This window comes from Ursus maritimus, unplaced genomic scaffold (genome assembly GCF_017311325.1).
Source record: "Ursus maritimus isolate PB19 unplaced genomic scaffold, ASM1731132v1 scaffold_25, whole genome shotgun sequence".
In the NCBI taxonomy this organism is placed as follows: domain Eukaryota; kingdom Metazoa; phylum Chordata; class Mammalia; order Carnivora; family Ursidae; genus Ursus; species Ursus maritimus.
The window spans coordinates 20,379,164-20,404,685 of record NW_024425008.1 but is presented as its reverse complement, the minus strand read 5'-3'; the positions used below and the strand labels follow the sequence as shown (position 1 = coordinate 20,404,685).

Below are 25,522 nucleotides of genomic sequence, written 5' to 3'. Positions count from 1 at the left end.
CTGTGTTACCCAAGAACTCTATTCAGCTAAACCACATGAAACAGTATCCCAATCTACGCTGCAGAGAAACTCTTGCCCACGTGCACCAGGAACCATGTACAAGAATGTTTGGAGCAATACTGTTCATAATGAAAACATTGAAAATAAACCAAAAGTCCATTAAGAACAGAATGGATATAAATAAATTGTCATATATTTCCCCAGTGGAGTATAATACAGTAGTAAAAATGAAATGATCAAACCTACCCACACATTAGTAAGGCTGAATGTCAAAAACAGAACATCAGTTGAAAAAAAGCAAAAGAAGACATACAGTATTATTCCACTTGTACAAAGTTTAAACACAGGCGATACTAAACAAGATGTAAGTAATGCAAATGTTTTGTTTTAAAGGTACAGAATGATTAATATACAAGTCAGGGTAGTTGATAGCCCTTGGGGGAAGGAGAAGCATAAAAGAGCCTTAGGGGTATGATAATACTCCGATTCTTGGCCTGCGTGGCCTGGGTGGTGGTTACATGGATCTTTCTTTAAATTACTGTACTTCTAAGGTAAATATGTATACCATATATGTATGTGTATACTATAATTTGTGACCAAAAAATTGCAAGTTACAGAGATTTGCAGAAAAACAAATTGATTTTTTTTCAACAAATGAATTTAACATTGAGCAACTAACCAGTGCTGTCAATTTAGGGTAGGAAACAAAAGGGCTCAGAATTTAACATGGGAGATAGACATGCAAACAAAATGACAAATGATATGCAGGGCATTAAGAAAGTACACAGTCAATGTGGAGCTAAAGGTCATCTTAAGAGACTTAAAACCAGGAAGAACAGTTAAAAAGAAAGGAGTGGAGGTAATACAGTAGATGAAAAGCAGACCATTCACTTGGGTTTTGCCGTGATTTTCCAGTTTTGCAAACCAGAATCCTAGGACTCAACCTTGACACCTCCTTTTCAATCATTCCCACCCTCCCCAAATGGTCATCTGATCTTCAAGACCTTTCATTTTACCCACCAAATAGCTTTTAAGTCTATTCCTCCACCCCATTCTCTCCAACTCCATTTATCCTAATCTAAGCAACTAGCTTCTCACACCCACAACACAGCAATATCCTCTTAATTGGTTTGCCCACGATTCCATTTTTCCACACTAGAAGTGGAGTGATCTTTTCAAAATAATTGTCACCCCCTTACAAGACTATGCACAGTCTCGGCCCTTCATACGTCTTCAGCCACATGCCTTCTTTAAGTTGCTCATAGGTGTTAGCTTCCTTCCTGCCAAAGTATTTGTTCTACCTAAAATGGCTCACTCAACCTTCCAGTCTCAGCTCCATCAGCCTTTTTCAGGAAACCTTCCCTGACTGGGACAAGTCCCTCTACCTCATACGCCCATGGCCCTATGCTTTCTGTTGTAGCATGCAACTCAGCTCACAATTAAGGGTGTATTTGTGTACCTATTCGATTAATAACTACCCCCTCCCCCCCAGATTACAAACTCCACGAAAAGGCAAGGTTTTTACTTATTCCTGTTTCCAAGCACAAGCACTGTCCCAGAACACTAGCACTAAATAAACAGAATGAAAGAGTAAATGAATCATGCTAGGATATTGTTCTCTGCTCCAAGCTTCATTATATAACCCACTCTAGCAAGTTGGACCTACCAAAAGAAATAAGTAACACAGTAAAGGAAAAGTTCCTACAAGGTGTCTTCTCGTACACTTGGTTCTGTTACTTCCATCTTATGCTATAACAAGTAAAAGCTACAGGAGAGTATCCTGACAAACTTTGAGCCCACAATCCTGAAACCACCAAAACAAAGATGTCAAAGTCAGCAACATCCTCTAGCCCTTATCTAATTAATTTAGCTACCCAAGGCAACGAGAAAAAATTTTTTCAGCTCTTGTAGGAAAGTTTAAAGAAGTAGAAAAAGAAATATATCTGTAGAACCAATATGCCCAAAACCCTCAGTGAATACATGAAATACATGAAAAAATATAAAAGTTCTTGCTTCTATTAAATAGCTCCATCAGTGATTCAACAATCAGAAAAACACTAATGAAAAAAATCAATAGGCTAACCACACACAGACTAACTTGCTTATATGGAAAAAAAACTAGCTGACTTAGCAGGGCTTACAGAAGAGTGAGCCACCGGTACAAGGAAACAAACATGTCCAGGTAAACTCACCTTTGAATGTTCCACAAAACATCCTCCTCCATTACAAAATTCAAAATAAATGATGATAATTATTTATTGAAAATCAAATCGTTTACTTGGTTTAAAAAAAAAATCAAATACAGATTACAGAATAATACAAAGTACCTGGCCCACGTCGTCAGTCTCCCGAACAAATCGGACACCAGTTCTAGACCTAATTCGCTTAGTACCCTGTTGATCCCCATAGTCCTTGAGGGGTGAGGTAGGTGGAAACCGGTAGCTCTCTTCAGAGATGAAAGAAAAAAAGAGAATAAAAACATGCAGAAGAAGAAATAATCTAAAATTTTGTTCAGAAAATATATAGCAGACATGGATATACACCCAGGCCCTAACCCAGACTATTTCCCAAGTATTTTGCTAGGGCCACAAAATCGGCACCGATCTTGCTCTTAAAATAGATAAAATGATCAACAGAAATAATTTGGAGATAGAAAACATCACAGGTTTTAATTTGCTATACTTTTCAAAGACATAATATAGTATTTCCCTTGTTTAAAAATAATAAATTGGTAAATAAAAATAACTTTTGTCTTTCTAAAATGTGACTTAATACCAATAAAACAATTTTTCAAACAACAAAGTAATCTAAAATCTGAACAGTTTAAAAATCAATAAAAACTACGTAAAAAATAGCTAATCGTGTCCAATTTTTAATCCTTATTATGATCAACAGCAATATTAATACAGGCTACTGATGCTCACTTCTATGTAAATCACCTCTCTTCACTGCAGACTTTTCTATTCTATTCTAAGTATTTTCCATTCAACTGTGATCTCAGTGTTGTAGGAAAGTATTGAGTAAGATTAACTACAGGCAAACCAAGTATTACATCTTTAATCTAGCCATTGAAATCTAGCTGCACACCAAAGATAAAATTCACCTGTTCTTAACAAAAGTCATAAAATATTTCTTAATCAGACTTTGAAAAACTATGATGCTGGGACAAGACTTCTCATCTAGAAAGTACACCACACAGTAAATCCTATTTGTGTATTCGTTTTGATTAGAGGCAGACAATTAAATCCAAGTTTCGTCAAGTAAAACTCTATGCAGTCCATGCAGTCTGAGAACAAAAGTAATAGAATAAGAAAGTCCCACTGAACACACTTCAAAATAGTCACCACAAAATCACTGACAACTGCCTCTTCTTAGCCTTATTTATATACACGGGTCCTATTTCTCCAAAGATTAAATGTATTCAATATGGACTTCAGAAATATTTGTACAACAAAAGAGAGTTTTCAAAACATCTGAAGAGTTTACCTGTCACAGTGCCACCATCAAGGTCACTTGCACTCAGACTTGTAACAGAAATACTTCTCCCTCCTGAGCTTCTCAATAAACGTTGACTCCGCAGTTGGCCTATTGATTGTTCCAAGCTTTCTTTTAACTAAATTAAAGAATATAATGAAGGAAAAGTTATTCTCTCTAAACAATTCCAAATACAAACAGACATGAGATTTTTAAAGTTATTTCTGAAATAATCTGAGTTCCCGAAGAGAATTTATATCAGAAAAAATTTTGAAGCAAGGTATGTTAACAACTATAAACATAGTAAACATAAAATATTCTCAGAATCAATTCTAACACTTGGTTTTAAATAGTATCTGTTGCTACCTATTCCGTCTTTCTATTAGCAGAGGTGAAAAACAGGTCTACTACCTAAGGGCTTTCAAAACCAGATTAAATGTCTAATTGATGTGCCACCCAACTTAAAAACATAACAAGGCCATATATCTGAAAGATGGGAGACAGTCTTCCTCCCTTCTAAATATTCCTTCAGAAGCCCCAGGTCTTTAACGAACAGGAAACTAACCAGCTATCACAGTGACTACTGCTATTAAAATAATGTGCATTGCCCAATTGTATATCAGAACATCTTTTTCATTCATTCAAAGACTTCAAATCCCAGAAAACTATGTGGTCAGATGTCAGACTGTTAATACATACTAGGGAATAGAGTTGTCCAAACTCTCTCTTCAGATTATTAAGGAGTCAGACAGCAGGGGATATAAGACAACTTTTAGACCTAAAGAGCTACATTAAATAAAAAGACACTAAATATAAAGAATAATGTCCAGAGCTGTACACAGCTACAGACTTGAAAAGAGGATTCAACTGAAACCCAAAGTAACAGAGAGTACCACAGACCCTGACCTGCTGGGCATCTTCAGGTCTAGATATCTTATCCAAGGATAAATAAAAAATAATAAAAATTATACATAGATCCATAGAACAAGTCATCCATAACTCTTTAAAGAGAATGTCAAAACAAATGATTGAGAGGACAGTTTTCTAAATTCGGCCAGAATTAAAGAGTAGAACTCCACTTATGGAGAGAACAACTTGGTTTCCTTGGGGAACTGTGCAGGAAAAAAAAAGTAGCCTTGGATGAAGAGAAAGCACAGATGAATCAGAATATGGACAACAAATAAGCAAATCCTTTCTCATTTTGGTTATTTGGATTTAGCTCTTCTGCAGCACCAAGGATAAAACAGTCTGGATTAAAAGAAATAAAATTTCAGGAATGCACCTCTAATGTTGCTCTCATTTCTGGGGGGGGAGGCTAATATTTTCACACTCTCTGTCCCCTGCTTCCCTGAGTTGGGTTATACAAATTGGGTTCTCTATTAATCCAGAGAAATACAGAGAGAAGGCCGAGGAAAACAAGGTCTACCTTGAGAGTTATTATATGTAAGTAAAATAAAATTAAATCTAACATGTAAGTAGACCAAAGATTTTATACAGTGAACACAAAATAGTGTATCAGTAACCTCTGACAAGCTCTGAATAAAATTAAACCATGTTAAGAAGTTCAAATCTAAACTGTAACACGAAAAAAGGACTAGAAATATAAAATGACTTTAGATCACACAAGTTAGTGACAGAACCAGCTCTATTAACTTTTTCTGTGTTTATCTTTATTATTCACATCTTTCAAGTGAAGTCTGATGTCAGTATCCTTTTAGAAACAAAGTAAGCTGTTATTTCTTATTACTGCTTTTTTTTTGTGGGTAGTCTGTCCTTTTTAAAAAGCTCTAATTATTAAGATTTCATTTGACTCTGATTGTTAATGGTTTTACTCTGATATAACAATGTGAAGTTTTATTTGTAGTTAACTCATTTTTGACCCAGAGATCATGGAATCTGTACCTTGATATCTTTCCTGTGTTATAAATTCTCAGCCATCTCTTCAAACATTGTTTCTGCCCCTTTCTCTCCTTCCTCCCTCTCTTTCTAAAAATCGTTATATTCCAGTTATCTTTTTACCAAATCCTATATGTCATTCATGCTCTTTTCTATATTATTCATTCTTTCATTTGTTCATTTTTCTTTTTTGGGTATCTTATGCTGGCCTATCTGACTCATTAATTCTCTCTTCAATGTAATACCAACTGCTATTTAATCCATACTTTCACAGGATTAGTTTTAATTTATTTATTTGCTTATTTTACTTATATTATTCAGTTTCTGTAATTTTCATTTGGTTCTTTTTTAGAGTTTCCAATTCTTTGTCAAGATTCTCAATCTTGTCTTTTAATTTCTTGAATGAGTTAATCAGAATTTTTTATATTCTCATTTATGTTACTATTGTCTGTTTTTTTCCCTTGATTTTCAGTCACCTCTGGTATTTTCTTATGCCTAATTATTTATCATGTGATAGACATTGTATATGAAAATTTGTGGAGATTATTTAAAGCTCTGGATGATGACATCTTCCTCTAGAAGGGATCTGGTTTTGCTTCTAGCAGGAAGTCGGGCTAGGGTCACTAGGAAACCCAAATAACCTTAACCTAGTTAGGAACCAAGACGATTCAAAGCTGAGCTTCTGCCCCCATCAGGACAGGTCTATTTTCAGTTTATCACTTCTCTCATTTTCAGCTCATCATTTTTCCTAGGCTATCATTCTTTGGGGTCTCCAGTGAAAGCTGGGAAATTCCTGAACTCCAGTGTTGGTCTCCCTGGCCTCTCCAGTCTATTGATAGCTTTGATTCGATCCTCTCTGCTTCTAAGCCATCTCTTTTGAAATCAGCTACGCCTTAAGGGAAGAGTCACAAATGCACAACTCATCCTTCTGGACTTCCATTTTTGACAGATCTTTACCTGATCTTTACCTTTACCTTTTTGACAGATCTAGACTACAAAATTCCTCACTTACTTGGTTGTTCTCTAATAGAGGCATAATATTTTTTACTTTCTTTTTTTTTTTTTTTTTTTTGCCTCTCTAGTTGTTCTGAATAGGAGAGGTTATCCAAAATAATCTTACCTACCAATGCCAGAAGCACAACTTGCCATCATCCTTTTCGTGTGGGCTTACTGCTAACAAATTCTAAGCTGTAGCTAAAAGCTGATGAATAAAATGAATTTCCACACATACAGACACACAAGCCCTACTGACAACAACAACAACAAAAAAAAAAAACCCATCACGGAACCATATGGAAAATATTACAGAATAAGAGAAATGATACATTACCCCAAAATCTAGAAATAATAACAGATGTTGGAAATATAATCATTTCAGAAATAAGATAAAAAGTAAGACAAACTATTTGGCAACCTCCTTTTAAAATTTTAAAAAGATACATCATAAGCCATTGAATAGATGAACAGGCTAATATATAAAGACCAAAAGCTATAATGTAAAAGGTAAATGAGATAAATATTTTTTAATTACTCCTACAAATATCATGGCAAAAACAGGTCCTCCACCTAAGATACAAAAATGAAAATATAATTGAATTAAAATCTACACTTACTGGGGCGCCTGGGTAGCTCAGTTGATTAAGCATCTGCCTTGGGCTCAATCATGATCTTGGGTCCTGGGATCAAACCCAGTGTCCAGCTCCCTGCTCAGTGGGTATCTGTTTGTCCCTCTCCCTCTGACACTCCCCCCACTGCCTGTGCTCTCTCTCTCTCTTTCTCACTCTATATCAAATAAATAAAATCTTTAAAAAAAAAAACCTACACCTAAAGTAGCAATAGCACAAGAGATGCCGCACAAAATCTAATTGTGATGTATGAAACCGATCTGATAACTCCTAAAACACAAAAACCAAGAGATAAAGAAATAATACAATTATAAAAATTGTTTTAAACTCTTTAAGAATTTAACCCCTAACTAGGTGCTAAAAGCAAACCAAACTTGATATGAAATGGAAAAAAAAAGCACTAATAAAACTCAATTTAAGATTAATTTACTGTGATGGATGAGGTTATTTTGCTGAAGCCAAATCAATGCTCCGCACAAGACTGTGGTACTGACTCCAATGATACATGTTCTAAGAGTTTAGCGTGGCTAGCTGTGCAGGTACCAAATGATAATTCCATTTTCCACCTAGTTCCCCTATCTAAAATACTGTAAAACCAGCATCATAGAACATGCTATGCCATATTTTTCACCTCAACTTGAGATGACTGTATTCTTTCCATATTAGGTCTATTCATTTACCTCCGTTCATTTGATTTTAGACTAAAATCATTGAAACATTCCTACTATGTACTGGTACAAACACAAATAAAACTTGGGCACTGAAATTGAATGGCAATTATAAAGATAGTTTATCCAAATTGTCAAGATATGATATTTTTTTAAGATACGATTTTAAACTTTGAAGTTGAGAAGTCTCTCTCTAGGCAATGATGAAATAATTTGAGCATCAATGGAAATATTAACTACAATGGATTCAAACACTACAAATACGCATAGATTTGTGAGTTAATGATCCTCAAAGAGAAAAAAAATCATTGGTCACTACTAGAGCATGCTAGGAAACTGACTCATTATTCTGGAAACTAGTAGATAAATGAAATTGTGTAAAACTACATAAGCTTTTAGATTAACATTAAAATAAAAATATCAGGATGCCTGGGTGGCTCAGTCGGTTAAGTGTCTGCCTTCAGCTCAGGTCACGATCCCAGGTTCCTGGGACCGAGCCCCACATTGGTCTCCCAGCTCAGCGGGGAACCACCTCTCCCTCTCCCTCCACTGCTCCCCCTGCTTGTGCTCTCTCTGTCAAATAAATAAAATCTTCAAAAATTAATTAATAAAATAAAAATATAAAACTTTAAAATTCTCATAGAGCTCTCTGCTCTCATAGAGAAAGTTCTGTGATGGCTCTACGTAAAAGACTCTAATTAGAGACAAAACAGAAGTCAAGTTTAATGAACTGGAAAAGAGTATATCACTCAAAAGGACTGACTACATTGAAAAGCAAGTCTATGAAAGGAAATCACCCAGGCATCAGTGGGTACTCCAAATAAGAGGTATGATCATTGAAAACATCATGATTCCAAAAGACCAGGGGGAAGCCTGGCAGTGATTCCCTCAGCTGTGCTACTTTTGTTTCTGCTTCTGTTCCTAGCCACATATTTCACAACATATCAGCTAAAATTCTCACATAATTGTTTTGAGGGCACAATAAGACACTGTATGTAAAATAATTAGAACAGCGCCTAGGGAAGATTAGTTTGCTCAGTATATAGAAGTTTTTACTACGATGATTGTAGGCAATGAATAGAAGAGCAAAAAATAAATGGAATGAAAAATGGGATGTTTTAATCTGGAGAAACTCTTTCGGAGAATTTGTCATTCCCTAAAAATGATTTCACTAAATGTCTCTGGCGTATATCTAGGGACTCTTGAATAGCAGCAGTGCCAATATTCCCACTATGAGCAGCTATTTCTTTATACCTCCACACAGAATTCCTTCATAATACGATTCACATTTCACTTCCAGCACTATCGCTTTTCACTTATTGTTCCACTGTTAGCCGATTCCTTTATTATTATTTATTTTTGTAAAATAGCACACCACAGGTTTATCATTAGAAGACAAGGAAGCAACACAACATACGTTTTACTATCTGTGACCAATCAGCAACGGACTTCAAAAGCAGTGATCTGTTACACAGTACTGTGTGACCTGAAGAGCTAGCAGCAAAGGATGTACTTTTTGCAGTTACTCATAGTTAATAAACTTTGTTAACTGAAATTCAAATTGTGTTGTTTGGGGACTGGTGTTATTGACCAAACCGGGGAATGAAACTCATGCACATCAAAACCATGCAACAAGGACTGCCTGCATTTACTTTTCAGAGTCCTCAAATAGCTGCTCCGTGCATTCAGTAGTGGTTTTATAGAGTACCCAGTGAGCAATATGCTAACTCTACCTACCTGGGCCTGGAACTCTGGTTTGTTTTTTTAAGTTAAAAATACTGACTTTCCAAAATTCATAGCAAACTTCTTGACCAGTCCCTAGGAACATAAGGTTTCCAAGCAATAGTAAACAGCAGGAAACTAAGGCACCACCTCCACAAACAGTATCAGAAATGCCTAAGAAATACATCATTCAATAAAACTTGGCTTCAGTAAGAGAAAATGAGAAATGGTAAAGAACCACATGTATAATCTTTCTTGGTAAATACAGAGCAACAGTAACTGCTTCACTAATAATCATCGTATCTCACAAATGCACATTCTCAGCAAAACTAATTCCATATTTGACTATGCTCATTGTGGGAGAGAAAAAGGAAAATCACACATGGCAAATACGCATAGATTTGTGCATAAACATAATTTGTGCAAAACATAATCACGAGAAAATTCTTAAAAGATTTACGATTATTGGACAGAGACCATAATAGAAATAAACTAGGAGTAGTCATTATTCACACATACGTATAGTAGATACTAAACAATCATCAAATAATTAGCTTCCACACAAATGAAAAACACAACTTAAAAAAAAAAAAGCCATCAATAACCTTAGTAAAAATTATAAATGCTGCACTTTAGGCTTGGGGTGCCTGGGTGGCTCCGTCAGTTAAATGGCCAACTCTTGGTTTTGACTCAGGTCATGATCTCAGGGTGCTGAGATCAAGCCCCACGTTGAGCTCTGCAGTCAGCGCAGAGTCTGCTCAAGGATTCTCTCTCCCTCTCTCCCTCTGCCCCTCCCCCTGTTTGTGTGCGTGTGCGAACCCATGAACATTCTCTTTCTCTCTCTCAAATAAACAAATCTTAAAGTAGGCTTGAATTCTGGAAACCATGTAAAGATCCCATTTAGTTTCTTCAGATACTTTTCTTACTCTAAATTATCTCTTATTTTCATACTAAGAAAAAACATCCCCTAACATATAGATTCTACAGAAATGCATGCAAATTTGCTAGAGAGAACTGCACTCACTTAGCAGCATAGTTAGCAGAAATTGGAAAATATTCTGCCTAAAGATTGAGTTTTCTTCTCACCTAACACTAAAGAGTCAGTATTTAGCAAACATTCACACTTTATACATAGCACCAGTGACCACAGAAAGTTTGTGTTATAAGTTTAGATATATCTAAAGTAATGACATATTAAAAAAAAATTAAGTACTTCGATTTACAAATGTTAGAGGTCTGCTTGACAAAATCCAGGGCAAAAGTACAGCAGAAAAGAGGTGATTTAAAAAATTTTGTCCAGGATAATGATGTCATCCACAGGCACTCTGATTAAGTGCTTTTAAGCCTGGCTTTCCTTCACTGCTTATTTCTCTACAGAATGCCAAAGTTTATCTGACAACAGACTGCAAAATACATTGGTTGTAGAGCAGTTAATTGTATCAGCTCTATTTTGGTTCCTTACAGTCTATTTGTCTTCTACGATTAAAAACAAGAAGAAAGGAGGAGGAGAGTTTTAAAAAATTAAACAAGAGTGCAAATTTATGGTTTGCATATTTCTCTGGTCCCACCATCTGTTGCTAAAATGTATTTTTAAAATGGTTCCTCCTATTTTATTTATTTACCAAAAGATCATTAGCTCGGGCTGCTTTGCCTAATCTTTCTCCATATGCTGATTCATGGAACTATAAACTCATAACAGTATTCCTGAAATTGAGAATTCTATTTCAAATGATACATCATTTATGTAACTATTTTGGGTTTTTTTAATGTTTTTTTATTATATTATGTTAGTCACCATACAGTACATCCCTGGTTTTTGATGTAAAGTTCGATGATTCATTAGCTGCGTATAACACCCAGTGCACCATGCAATACGTGCCCTCTTTACTACCCATCACCAGCCTATCCTATTCCCCCACCCCACTCCCCTCTGAAGCCCTCAGTTTGTTTCTCAGAGTCCATAATCTCTCATGCTTCATTCCCCCTTCTGATTACCCCTTCTTTATCCCTTTGTTTTTAAATGAAATCCTACATATTCAAAGCCCATATATCACACACATTCTAATCATAATTTTGAAAGTATTTTTAAAATATTTGTATGTAATATTTTAAGTACCAATAAATGAGCACTCATGGAAAGTGGAATGTGCTCTTAATAGATAGTATACTCACAAACAGAAGATAGACAAAAAGCAATATTATGTGTGTTGTCTAATTTAGCATACACGTTGAAGTCAAAATAATCAGACATACATATCCCTGTGAGTATTGCAACACATGATGTTGCTTATTGTCACAATGATACACAAATGAAACTGAGGTTAGGCCCAATGAATTCAAAGAAAGGAAAGTAACCTGTTCTGAGTGCCTACAATATACCAAGTACAACATTAAGAACATAGCAAATGCTTGAAGGTAGGGATTATTGGATGAATTAAAGAAACAACAAAAATATGAATGTTTAGCAAGTGTCTAAACAGTGTGACCACATTAATAAATGTTAGTCATAATGAGGGATATAGGACTATGTTCATTTTTCAGATGATGAAACTCAAGTTCAGAAAAGTTTAATACCTTGTCCAAAGTCACTAAAATGGTTTCTAGTGGAAAAAATCAGGATTAAATTTCAAATCTGACTCCAGAGTCTACATTTTTCCATTAGTCTCAAAGCAAAATTCTATAAAAATTATTCTGTCCAGCAATTTCATGAAGGACTTGGTAATATAACTTTAAATATAAGACTCTAAAAACCTAATTCCTAAGATCCGAAATATATTTACAAAAAGAAGGTTGTAGCAGAATTTTTAACTGCTTGATTATAATTTCTTATCCATAGACTCTTACATTAAACTGAACAATTCTCACCTTCAGGACGATTAGTAAAACTTGGCCAGAAAAAAGGGGGCAGATACCTTCAGCTTTGAGATATTACGAGTGGTTTGTGCCTGGCCCTAAACCATTACCATTATCCTTCTGGGATGTCACTAATTATATTTGAGAACTGAAACCTACTGAATACAAGAAAAAAACCTGCACTTTATTATTTAACATTCAAATTCTTTCAAAGTCCATATGCCAGATGGTAACATCCTATTACTCCCAAAGGGAAATTTAAATCAGAGTACTTAATTAGAAGAAAAATTACCTATTAATGCAAGTCTCTAAGTTCTAATTCGATATTACTATGTTCTCATCAATCTTTACATTAAAAATGAACTTAATCAGTCTGCTGATTTGAATCAAGACAACTGTATTTTTCTCATATAACCAGTATTAACTAGTGTAGCCTCAGCTGCAGTCCAAATTTCCACTGCAGAAGGTATTAACTTTTTATGTTGAATATTTTTTTAATATTATTCCTTGAGGCATTCCATTTTTATAATATTAACACAAAAACAGACACTGTTCTCTCATGAATAGGAACACACAGTTCTAGAAATATTTTAAACACTAAGCTTATCAGTTGCACTATTTAATACAGGAATACAGTAAGTTCCAAATCTTCATAGTAAGCTTTCAAATAAAACCTTCCCCACAGGTCCTCTTTTGCCCAAATGTTCGCAGACCTCCCAAGAAATTTACAGCATGAGAAATAACTCAAGATGACACTTCCATAAAGTCATGAAGTTCACTGCACCCAAAGACCGTAAGACATACTATCCAACTAAATATGGCTCATTGGCTGGAACGGCTGCAAAAAGGCTAGCGAAAAATCAATGGCTGTTATTTAGGGGGAAGGGAAAAATTGATGCTGATGTAGACAACTTGCAGAACCTTCCAAATTGCCTAAGTGGCAGCTAGAACCGCCAACTTTGACAATCTGTCAATGCCAATCCTAGCTCAGTGCCATATTTCCTCCCAATTCTGTTTCTGGATTTGATCCATCTAACTCTCATTCTGGACGTTGTACCAGCTGTAACAGTAATGATGTGTGTGACACTGGGCTTCTGTTTTTCTATCAGTTAAGATAATCTCCAAAATCTAGGTTATCAACGTAAAGTATATAAGCCTTCAAACTTTGAATCCAAAATCCCAATTTTCAGAAATACGAACTCACAGTATCATACAAATGTGAGCAACCATGACTCAGTGAAGTAAATGAACCCTGATGCTAAGCTTCAGGATAACATCCTATGCATGGCTCTGTCACTAACTAGCTGTGAAACCATGGGTAAGTTAGCAACCATTCTGTGCCCCGATTTTTTTATCATGTAAATGAGGATAATAATAGTATCTACCTAATAGGATTGTTGAGAGAACTAAATGAATAAATATAAAAAAGTGCCTGGGATATACTAATAAGCATATGTAGATATTTCCAAAGAGCCTATGAAAAGGGAATTGCTGCTTTCTATGAGACCCCATGGACCCTATCACCAATGTTTTAACACTGCTCAACTCCTCATAGAGAGGCCTTCACATATAATAGGCAAAGAAATAAATTTAGGATTGGCAGTTATAAAGATTTGAAGGAACAAGGTGAAATTATGGATAGTTCAAGGAAAAGTCATCAAAAAAGTGACCGAACATGACTCTTGACCCTTAGGCCTTACAAACCAACAAGAGTAATTCTCACAGTTCTCTTGTTGGGGGAGATCTTCCCAGAATGGAAACACTACATCAAATATTTGTATTTCCCGTCACCCACTACAAATTAGGTTCACAAAGTTAAATAAAACAGATATTAAATATGCATAGATAGGTACATACACCTCACTTATCCATTTCCTGAGGTTTAGCAATAGAATCGTTTACAAAATCTAGGTTAATAATAAAAATTCTTGTTTTCCCTAGAGCAAAAGAATTGGCCTCATTTTCTAGGAAATCTCTTCTATTTTAAAGAAGAAATGCTAATTTCAATGAGGCAATGTATATTTAGAATGGAGAAATTTTTAAACAGTTGAACACGGGTTAAATACCGGATTAACCAATTTCAGGATGTTTAGAAAAAGAAAAAAAAAGACAGCAGATTCTACAGCACAAAGACTTGCATGAGTTGCAGCATAGCCACCAAAAGAAAAAAAAAAAAAAAATCACTCTCCATGGTCCCTCCCTAAACAGAACACACACGGATTTAAAAAAAAAAATAAAAACAAAAAACCTCATTTTGGGATATGATATATTCCATAGCAGTTTAATGCCAAGAAAGCAATTTTCATTGAAGAGCCCATCAGAATCACTTGTGAGAAATATTCTTTCCAATTTACAGATATTCCCACAGATTATGACAGATACTCCCCCAGGTAATTTACAAGTGGCAGGGTAAAAATCATTCCTCTAATGAGTAAGTATAATACAAGGCAATGAATGACATACTCTTCTGGTATGCTACAGGGAAAAGTCATTGATAACCAACTGTTTTAACAGAACGAGAATTTGGGGAAACGAAGGAAGAGACTGTAGACCAGACTAAGGAATGGCCTACAGGAAAAGGAAAAACTCTTGCTCCCTATGTCTTATTTTTAATGAGTAGCTTTGCATTCTATGTACTTATAACTCAGATGGAAATGAAATACCTGTTGAGTTTATTTACTTCCCATGTATAAAGCCACACCCCAGAGTTCAGCATTATTTGACTAGGCCTACCAAAGAGGCTTAACGCCACAGAATACATTTTGTTTTAAATGTTTATCTATACAGAAGTTTACCTAATACATAATTTCATTCCTCAATTCCTCTATTCAAAGGAAATCTGCTACCATAATGAAGCATGTAATATTCAGCATGAGAAAGTAGGTTTGTTTCCGCTACTAGTTAATACTGTTTAAGCTTTCACCAATAAATGAAAAAGCAAAGAATTAACTCTCATTATTTATAAAGTAGTTATGTATATACATGCATAGAAAATGCTCGGAAAGATACACAAGAAACTGTCAAACTGTTACCTCTTTGGAGTGGAACTAAGAAGGGCTAAGAAAGGTTTTATAATTTTTTTAACCAATGAACATATATTACTTTAAAATAAACCATCCATAAAATTCTTAATTCCCAAGAGGGGTAACAGCAGCCCTTACTAAAAAAATTTAGTAAGTCTCAGTTTAACTAATGTCCTGAATTCTTCCTCCTTTGACTTTAAACTTTCAAATTCAATAGAATCTAATCTATATAAGCTAGCTGGCAATCCATCTGACAAGCTAACATATTAAAAAATAGTAAAGAAATGCTAAAAGCTAAAGCTGTTCTATCCTTTATCACACCTCCCTACTTCTCAACAATTGATTTCCAAAAAGGTAGGTAAGAAAAATACAAACATATGTAAACATTTCTCACATGTTCTATAGCACCCGCCTGTCCATTACTATAGTCTCGATACTGTCCAAGCATCTGGTCTACTTGTCGCAGGTTCCGACTGGTGTCCTTTAAAAAAGAAAATGGATTTTATTAATTGTTCCAATGTTTTCCTCAGTCTTGGTAGTATGTCAAATAGCTAAGTCAACCATTTGTGAAAGGTACAATTTATATCACCCTTAAGTTGGATATTAATATACTTTATAAATCAAATAAATATTAAAACCACTGAGAGAGAAACCCAAATCAATCCACAATTTACTGAAGCACACAATTTAAATCCTTATCCAAGGTTCCATAATCAGTTGGCAACAAAAAGACTCTTCATTATTAATTTGTGTACCTCAACTAATTCACACCTTTTTTATAGAAAAGGAATCCTGAGATAACAAACCTAGTAGACTGTGTATAAGAGAAGCGAATCATTAGGATCAATGTTATTTCAATTATAACTTCACCTCAGAACTTGATTAGGAAAAAAGAAAAAAAGTATCCTTTAACCTTTAGCTATAAACAACAAATTAAGTTCTAATCACAACAAACACGGTTTCTACCCAAATATGCCAGGTTTTACCTGAGAGATTAATGAAAGCATTTCTTTCAAAAATATATACTTACTAATATGTCTTATCAGTGGGAAAGCACACCAAAAATCCAGTGGTATTCTACTTTACATAAGCTTAAAAAGAAAGACTTTCCGAGTTTTAAATCAAATTATGGCCTCTCCACCAGAAATTAGCCTCTTCTTATCCATACTAACTCAAAGCAATTAAAAGCCAAAATCTTTGCTTATCCAGGCAAAATAAGAGAACAAGAGATTAATGGGTAGGAAAAAAAACTCTAAGTTTTCTTTTGCCCAGTTCGGTTGTATTACCAAGTCCTTTCTATGAAGAAGATATAAACTGCCTCCATTCAAAATTCCAAACACAGTCAAAAGTTAGCCTCTGAATAAAAATGGCATCTCAATATTGTTCATCCATGAATAATCTGTGTAGCCAAAATATGAGCAACTTCTCTAAAGGCACATGTCCACAAGAAGATAAATTGTGGTAATTCCTACTCGTTTCACTCCCGCACATTTTACTTGGACATATTGCCTTATCCCAAAACACTTCTACAACCTATCATATATTTCAAATATCTTTATTGACTGTGTTAGGCAGAATACTGGCCCCCAAAGATGCCCAAGTCCTAATCCTTGGAACTTGTATATATGTAAGCTTACATGGCAAAGGGAATTTTGTAGATATGATATATATCTCAAGTTAAGCACCTTGAGATGGGGAGATATCGTGGATTATTGGGTGAACCCAAGGTAATCACAAGTGTCCTTAAAAATAGAAGAGGGAAGCAGAAGATAGTCAAAGTGATGTGACATGAGAAGGACTCAACCCACCCTTGCTGGCTTTGAAGATGAAGGAAGAGGACCTCAGAAATGTGGGCAGTTTCTGAAAGCTGGGAAAGGCAAAGGAACAGATATTCCCCTAGGGTCTCCAGAATGGAATGCAGCCCTATGGAACCCTGATTTTGGTCCAATAAGACCACTGTCAGGTTTTGATGCACAGAACTATAAAAAATAACTTTGTTATTTTAATTAATTATAAATAATAACTTAATTATACAATTAGTTTTGTAGTAATTTGTTACAGCAGCAAAAAAACTAATACACTGACCAAAACTCTTTCTCAGCCTAAACTATTTAAAATCTATTAAATGCAACCATAGTTTAACTAACCTGTAAAGTACTTGTTATAGTGTTGACCTTCTTGGTGACGCCTACTGTAGGACGACTTAGAGATTCCCTGCATGTTGACCTGGCAGTCCAACGACTCAATCGATCACGAGAGCGAAAGTGGTCTGAATCGCTGGAGGATTCTGCCATTGATGTACACAATCCTTAAAACAAAACCAGGTCAAGGTCAATCAAATAGTAAAGAGCATGGAAATACGAGATTAAATTAACCATTTGCATTTTGATCTTTTTAAGTATTACATTAGTCCTTTGGCATATCATAATTTCTAAACATGTAGCTTAAAAACACAAGTCACTTCCCCATGTAATTCTCTCTCCTTTGTTTTTTCTAAGACAGAAATTCTTCAGATATGATTTTCGTCATGGTTATAAATAATAATCCCTTAGTTTTGTGTAATGCTCCTAAATTTTAAAAGCACTTTCACATATAGTATCTAACCTAATCTTACTAACAACAGTGCAAGGTAGAAGGGACTGGTAGATTGGCATCTCTACCATAGGAAAAAAAAAAAAAAAGTTATTCTCTAAGCTAGGACCTGCAGGTCTCAATACTGGTCTGAAGTCCATTCTGCCAAGCTGTAAAAATATGTGTATCTTTAAACAAAAATACAACACTCATAGAATGACCTAAAATAAGAGAACTCCATTCAGTGTATAGTGAATACTCTCATGCACCTTAATTCATTTTTTTTTTTTTAAGTAATCTCTACACCCAATGCAGGGCTTGCACTCACAACCCTGAGATCAAGAGTCCCATGCTCTACTAACTGAGCCAGTCCGGTGCCTCCCATGCACCCTAATTTAAAATACAGAATTAAACAAATGCTATAACAGAGGTACAAATTCCATAATAACAAATATGTGAGAAGATGGCATCTTCAACATCTCCACCAAAATAGAAAGCCAAACATCCTCAGTATAGTTTCATCAGTAGAAAATTCTCTAAATATGCTTTCTTCCCATCCTTACCTCAATAATTTGATTTAATGCAAAAGAAAATTATTTCATGCAAGACAACCTCAAAAGTTTCAAAAAATCTTTTATGGAATTTGAAGAAAAAAATATATTTGGAACAGAAAAGCATAAGAGAACACTCATTGATCAAAAGTGGACGTTTACTGAGTATTCCAATTTCATTTTTTGCTTAATGGAGGCTTAACAATCTTTAACGCTGTTATAATCTTACGAAAATCTATATGGCCATTTTTTCTGGATTATTATATACACTGGGATGAAAACTTTCATTAATGATCTAGAATATTCTAGACTTTTTGGATCTTTATTCTGAATGCATCTGGGAAGTACATGACCATACATCTAAAACAAAGATAAAGCGTATCTGCTAAATATAAATAGGTCCTAGAGCAATTCATGAAAGCAGTTATGTTTTTAAAATGTTAGATAAAGGGGCACCTGGGTGGCTCAGTCGTTAAGCGTCTGCCTTCAGCTCAGGGCGTGATCCCAGAGTCCTGGGATTGAGCCCCGCATCGGGCTCCCTGCTCCGCTGGGAGCCTGCTTCTTCCTCTCCCACTCCCCCTGCTTGTGTTCCCTCTCTCACTGGCTGTCTCTCTCTCTGTCAAATAAATAAATAAAATCCTTAAATTAATTAATTAATTAAAATGTTAGATATAATAAAACTAAATAAAAAGATAAGCAAGGACCGTTGCTATAAGTTGGGGGGGCGGTTAAGTGAAATACACTCTGTCTTTGTAGCATCAGAAAAAGAACCAACAGAACATCCAACTTCTGACAGCAGAGAGAGGGCCAGAGATTACACTGTCAGACACCTATCTATGCCCTGTGCAGGTCTCTCAACGCCCAGCCATGCCCATCTCCTCTGCTTCATGCCTCCCATCTCCTGTCCATAAGTTCAAAGGTACAGTGCCTACAGTGTAGTTGCTTCTCACATCAGGAAACAGGAACCAGAAAACAGAGGCCAAAGCAATTATTTGGCTCTGCTTTCCCTGGATCACAATTGTTTAAGTCCAAAAGAATGTATTTGAGGAGAAATATTAAAGATAAAGCTCACCTTTTAAACTTAGGAAATCACTTTCTGTGTATGTGTCTCATAAATTGATACCACATGACCTAAAATTGTTTACTCTAAATTAAAGTACTTTCCAGCATTCTCCATTAGTGAAAGCAGGAAGAATCAACATTTTCTGATAAAAACTCTCCGCAGTGTAGGGGTAGAAGGAACACACCACAATATCATAAAAGCCATATATGAAAAACCCACAGTGAATATCATCCACAAAACTTTCAGTTTTTCCCTTATGGTCAGGAACACGACAGGCATATTCACTCTCACCACTCTTATTCAACATAGAACTGCAAGTCCTACCCACAGCAACCAGACAACAACAAAAAAATTAAAAGGCATTCAAACTGGCAAAGAAGTCAAACTCTCACTCTTCACAGATGACATGATACTCCATGTAGTTACTCCATGTAGTCCCAAAAGACTCCACCCCAAAATTGCTAGAACTGATACAGGAATTCAGCAAAGTCACAGGATGTAAAATCAATGCACAGAAGTCAGTTGCATTTCTATACCCTAATAATGAGGCAGAAGAAAGAGATATCAAGGAACTGATCCCATTTACAACTACACCAAAAACTGTAAGATACCTAGGAATAAACCTAACCAAAGAGGCAAAGGATCTATACTCTAAAAACTACAGAACACTAATGAAAGAAATTGCGGAAGACACAAAGAAATGGAAAAACATTCCATGCTCATGGATTGGAAGAACAAATATTGTTAAAATGTCTATGCTACCCAAAGCAATCTACACATTCAACGCAATCCCTATCAAAATACCATCAGCATTTTTCATAGAGCTAGAATAAACAATTCTAAAATTTGAGTGGAACCAGAAAAGACCCCAAATAGCCAAAGTAATACTGAAAAAGAAAACCAAAGTTGGAAGCATCATAATTCCAGACTTCAAGCTATATTACAAAGCTGCAATCATCAAGACAGTATCAGACTGGCACAAAAACAGACACATAGATCAATGGAACAGAATAGAGAACCCAAAATGGACCCTCAACTCTATGGTCAACTAATCTTCGACAAAGCAGGAAAAGAATATCCAATGGAAAAAAAGACAGTCTCTTCAACAAATGGTGCTGGGAAAATTGGACAGCCACATGCAGAAGAATGAAATTGGACCACTTTCTTATACCATACACAAAAATAAACTCAAAATGGATGAAAGACCTAAATGTGAGACAGGAGTCCATCCAAATCCTAGAGAAGAACACAGGCAGCAACCTCTTCGACCTCGGCTACAGCAACTTCTTGCTAGACATGACTCCAAAAGCAAGAGAAACAAAAGCAAACGAACTATTGGGACTTCATCAAGATAAAAAGCTTTTGCACAGCAAAGGAAACAGTCAACAAAACTAAAAGGTAACCTATGGAATGGGAGAAAATATTTGCAAATGTCTTATCAGATAAAAGGCTAGTATCAAAAATCTATAAAGAACTTAACAAACTCAACATCCAAAAAACAAAAAATCCACTCAAGAAATGGGCAGAAGATATGAAAAGACATTTCTCCAAAGAAGACATAGAAATGGCCAACAGACACATGAAAAAATGCTCAACATCACTCAGGATCAGAGAAATACAAATCAAAATCACAATGAGATACCACCTCATACCAGTCAGAATGGCTAAAATTAACAAGCCAGGAAATAACAAATGTGGCGAGGATGTGGGAAAAGGGGAACCCTTTTACATTGTTGGTGGGAATGCAAGCTGGGGCAGCCACTCTGGAAAACAGTACGGAGATTCCTCAAAAAGTTAAAAATAGAGCTACCCTATGATCCAGCAATTGCACTACCACATATTTATCCAAAGGATAGAAATGTAGTGATTTGAAGGGGCACCTGCACCCCAATGTTGATAGCAGCAATGTCCACAGTAGCCAAACTATGGAAAGAGCCCAGATGTCTATCAACAGATGAATGGATAAAGACGGGGGGGGGGGATGTGTGCACGCATGATATATATACATGTGTGCACACACACACACACACACACACACACTGGAATATTATTCAGACATCAAAAAGAATGAAATCTTGCCATTTGCAATGACATGAATGGAACTAGAGGGTATTATGCTAAGCAAAATAAGTCAGAGAAAGACAAATACCATATGATTTCATTCATACATGGAACTTAAGAAACAAAATAGATGAACATAGAGGAAGCGAAGGAAAAATAAAATAAGACGAAAATTGAGAGGGAGGCAAACCATAAGAGATACTGAACCTTAGGAAACAAATTGAGGGTTGCTGGAGGGGAGGTTTTGGGCCGGGGGGGGAGGAATAACTGCATGATGGAAATTAATGACGACACTTGATGTAATAAGCACTGGGTGTTATTTGCAACTGATGAATCACTAAATTCTACCTCTGAAACTAATTTAAAAAAAAAGAGAGAGAGAAAAGAAGCCATAAGTGACTCTTAACGATAGAAAACAAACTGAGGGTTGATAGAAGGAGGTGGGTGGGGGACAGGCTAGATGGATGATGGGTATTAAAGAGTACACTTGCTGTGATGAGCAATGGGTGTTGTATGTAACTGATGAATCACTGAACTCTACTCCAGAAATCAATACTGAACTGTATGTTACCTAACAAAATTTAAAATATATATAATTATTATTTCTGATTCTGACATGTATCCTTCTAATATTTTTTAAACTATTCGGAATGTTATAAATAAAGTCTTAGTACCTTTCCACCCCGCCCTCCACCAAGTAGTATTCCTGCCTCACATCAGGGACAACCACTAGCATGATTTCATGTTTAACTCTCCAGGACACATTTTTGTACTTTTACCACAGGTATATGTACCTCACAGTCTTTCTTAAGGAACATACATTTTAATCAGTTGATAAATATTAACAAGTGAAAACATGAGGTATCTGAATTTAACTTTGAAACAGAAAATCTTAGCAGCATTAAAGAACTGAACTAAATTATGTGTAATTGTCACACAATACAAAAAAAAAAAAAAACCCTCTCACTTACCCCTACTAGGGATTACATATTTTTAATAAGAGAAAAATCACACTTTCCAGCATGAATTTCACTGGTACACACACACAAAGTCTCCGGCTATTAATTTCAATTACTCTGAGCAATAAAAGATGTTCAAACTCCTGCATCTGATGGAATTCCTGTAAAGATATCAAGATGTAAGATGAAATCGATCTGAGAATTCTGCATGGCTTCTTTTTAAATATAAAATATGAAACATTCAGCAACCATCTAAGCACTTTAATTATACATTAATGTCATAAATGTTGAACTAAGAGACATTAAAAAAATCCATAATAAAAACAGAAATTAGATCATTTTCTTTGTTGATAGAACCTGAGCACTTTGTCCAACTATTACTGACAACTCACAAGGTCAAACGTGACCCTCAAAGCTAACTGAGAGAGCGCCTACCCTAAGTGTCACAACACAGAAGGCAGCTGTGGTGGCAGAGATCCAACCTTATCAAAAGATGCCATGTCTCATGAGCCAGCACCACCACTCCCCAGACACAGAGTTGAAGGAGGGAGAGAGAAACAAAAGAGAAAGGAGCAGCAACTAGAACTGGCAAGAGGCTCGTGCCAGCCACACAATCAGAACTTGGAGTGACTATATGGAGAGCCATTAAAATAGTTCCAAAGAGCCCCTTAATATAACTGAGTAAAAAAGAAAAGCACAAAGCAGTAAGTGCCAATTACAAACACTTTATTCCATTAAGACTGTCTTATTTTATATTACAATTTTAAAAATTTTAAAAATATCATATATTCTATCAGTGGCATTAATGAAAATGGACCAGGCCTCTGAAAAGCTTCTCCCCAGTGAAACTGTACCCAGAGCACTAGATTTATTCCATGTTGATAAAAGTTTATTGAGAGCGGTCACATAAGTAAACACTATGCATGGCTATAAAAAAAACTGTTCTACCTAATTAACCTAAAATGTAAATTAAACAATGAGATGCTTTTCTAGCCTCTGAAGTTGTTTCCTGTTAAATAATAATGTCTATGGTTAGCCAGGTTGTAAGGGAAAGAGCACACCTCTACGGTCCTAGGGGGAGTGTGTAAATGTGTATGTATCAAGGGCAGTTTGTACCTACCACCTACTAACTACATTTCCAAAAATATCCCCTAACAAAATCATCTGAATACATACAGAATTTATATGTAAGGATATTTACTGAGAAGTTATAATAGAGGTCAAATAAAAACTTAAATTTCAAATTATAAAAGAATGGTTAAAATACAGTACCTCTCATGCAATGAAACAGTATACAGATACTAAAAAGTCTGTTTCTGGAGACATTTAATAGCATCACAAGGACAAAAGTATGAAGTCTGTAATAAACATTATATGTTATCTAGATATGAATATAAATTATCAGTAAAAAAAATTTAAAGGAGCAGGAAAAGGCAACAACAAAAGGGTAAGAAAATAAACCAAAAGTATATTTACCACCCAGCATTTATAGTAAATTTCTATGTTTTTAACATTCCTATCTTTCCTGAATTTTCCACAATGACTGTATAATTGGAAAGAAAAATAAAATATATACTTAAAGAAAAATATAAATATAACGTTTAGAGACAACAGATTAATAACAGGATGTCAGCCTGGAAAATGTGTTTCAATAAAAGCTGTATTCAGAATTCCCTTTTTCTTGATAGTTGTTTCCTTCTCCCAAACAACTTTCTTGATCTCCTGACACCTTCCTAAGTGAGGTCATGTCACTAGTCTTCACCAACTGATGAGCTAAAGAAACGGGATCACAATGTCAATGTCTACTGTTCCATACTGGAGAATACTGGCTGACAAAAGAAACCATTTGTCATGAGTTTATGAGCTAAAAGAATAATTTTTTAAATCATGTATGATTCTATCTTTGCAATTGTGCTGAAGGACAGTCATTAGATTCAAAAATTAACTCTCTTAAAGAAACATTCTAAATACTAGAACAAACCTAAAAGTTGAAGGACTATGTGAAAGTATACTAATGTGCACTGACATGGCTTATGCAATCAAATTCTGCTTTGGGAAACAAATTAAAAATGGTTCGAGAATGATATTTAATCACAATTACAATTTGAAACCCAAAGAGAAATTATTAATCTGAGTAGAAAAACATCAATGTATACTCAAGAAAAATCTATCATTATGGTTAAAGATTTAAAGGAAGAACATTCCGTTGGATTAGAACTCTGTTCTCACCATTATAAGAAATACGAGCATGACATTTGTTGACAGAAAAAAAAGAGTTGCTAAAATTGAGGAACGCCTGAAGAACTCTTTCAAGAACTATTTGTTTATTTAAGAACAATTTAAAGAAGCTGAACCACCTAAATCCTAATTAAAGGTGAGAAACGCATTTCCTTCAACTGAAGAAAAAACAGTACGTGTTCTCTGCAGCTTACTACCACCTACTGGTACAACAAAACTTCTCATTGATGAGAAAAATGATAATATTCATGCTTTCTGCTTTTCAGATGCTGAGCTTTTTCCAAGACTCTAGAAAGGACTCAGAGGGGTGACCTTGGGTGAAAGTCTCTAGAGTCTTAGAGAAAGCTCTTGGTCTGAAACCAGATGGTACAATTCTTAGCGTAGTTTATTTAGCTGTTCCCAACACATCAGTATTTAAAGGCATAAATATTGTTGTTTCTGTCTTAATGAACCTTATAAAGAAGACAGACAGCCACCAGAGCAAGTAATGAACCCTCATCAATTCACTCCCACTGAGGATCTATCAAAAACAAATGTCCATATGCAAACCTGAACACCGACCAGAGAGTAAAACTGCGTTCAATCCTGTAGGGGGACTGGCAGGGAGTCTTTACAAACTCAAGACCACCTCTTTTGTTATTTGACCTAAAGAATCATCAGACTGTCTTCATTGTAATGATGCACATTTGTATGTATGAGAGCTATAATTTATTGATTCTCAAGTNTCTTTCCCTCAGAGCCAGTTTAAAACAATTAGGATTTGCAAGCTGTTCCACAAAAGATAAGCACCCAGCATCAGGGGTGATATTTCACAAAGG

The 25,522-nt window shown here is 35.4% G+C and overlaps 1 protein-coding gene across 3 annotated transcripts in view; it reads right to left on the bottom strand.

The window, feature by feature from the left end:
* CEP128 (centrosomal protein 128) overlaps window positions 1-25,522 on the bottom strand; it is a 377,231-nt gene that overhangs the window by 339,496 nt on the left and 12,213 nt on the right. For all 3 annotated transcript variants that reach the window (XM_040641592.1, XM_040641593.1, XM_040641590.1), the window contains 4 exons: window positions 17,409-17,569; window positions 15,656-15,742; window positions 3,487-3,613; window positions 2,328-2,446 (listed from right to left, as the gene is read on the bottom strand). In XM_040641592.1, the coding sequence (XP_040497526.1) occupies window positions 2,328-2,446; window positions 3,487-3,613; window positions 15,656-15,742; window positions 17,409-17,555 (480 nt within the window). In that variant the 5' untranslated portion in view covers window positions 17,556-17,569. The remainder of the gene's footprint in view (window positions 1-2,327; window positions 2,447-3,486; window positions 3,614-15,655; window positions 15,743-17,408; window positions 17,570-25,522) is intronic.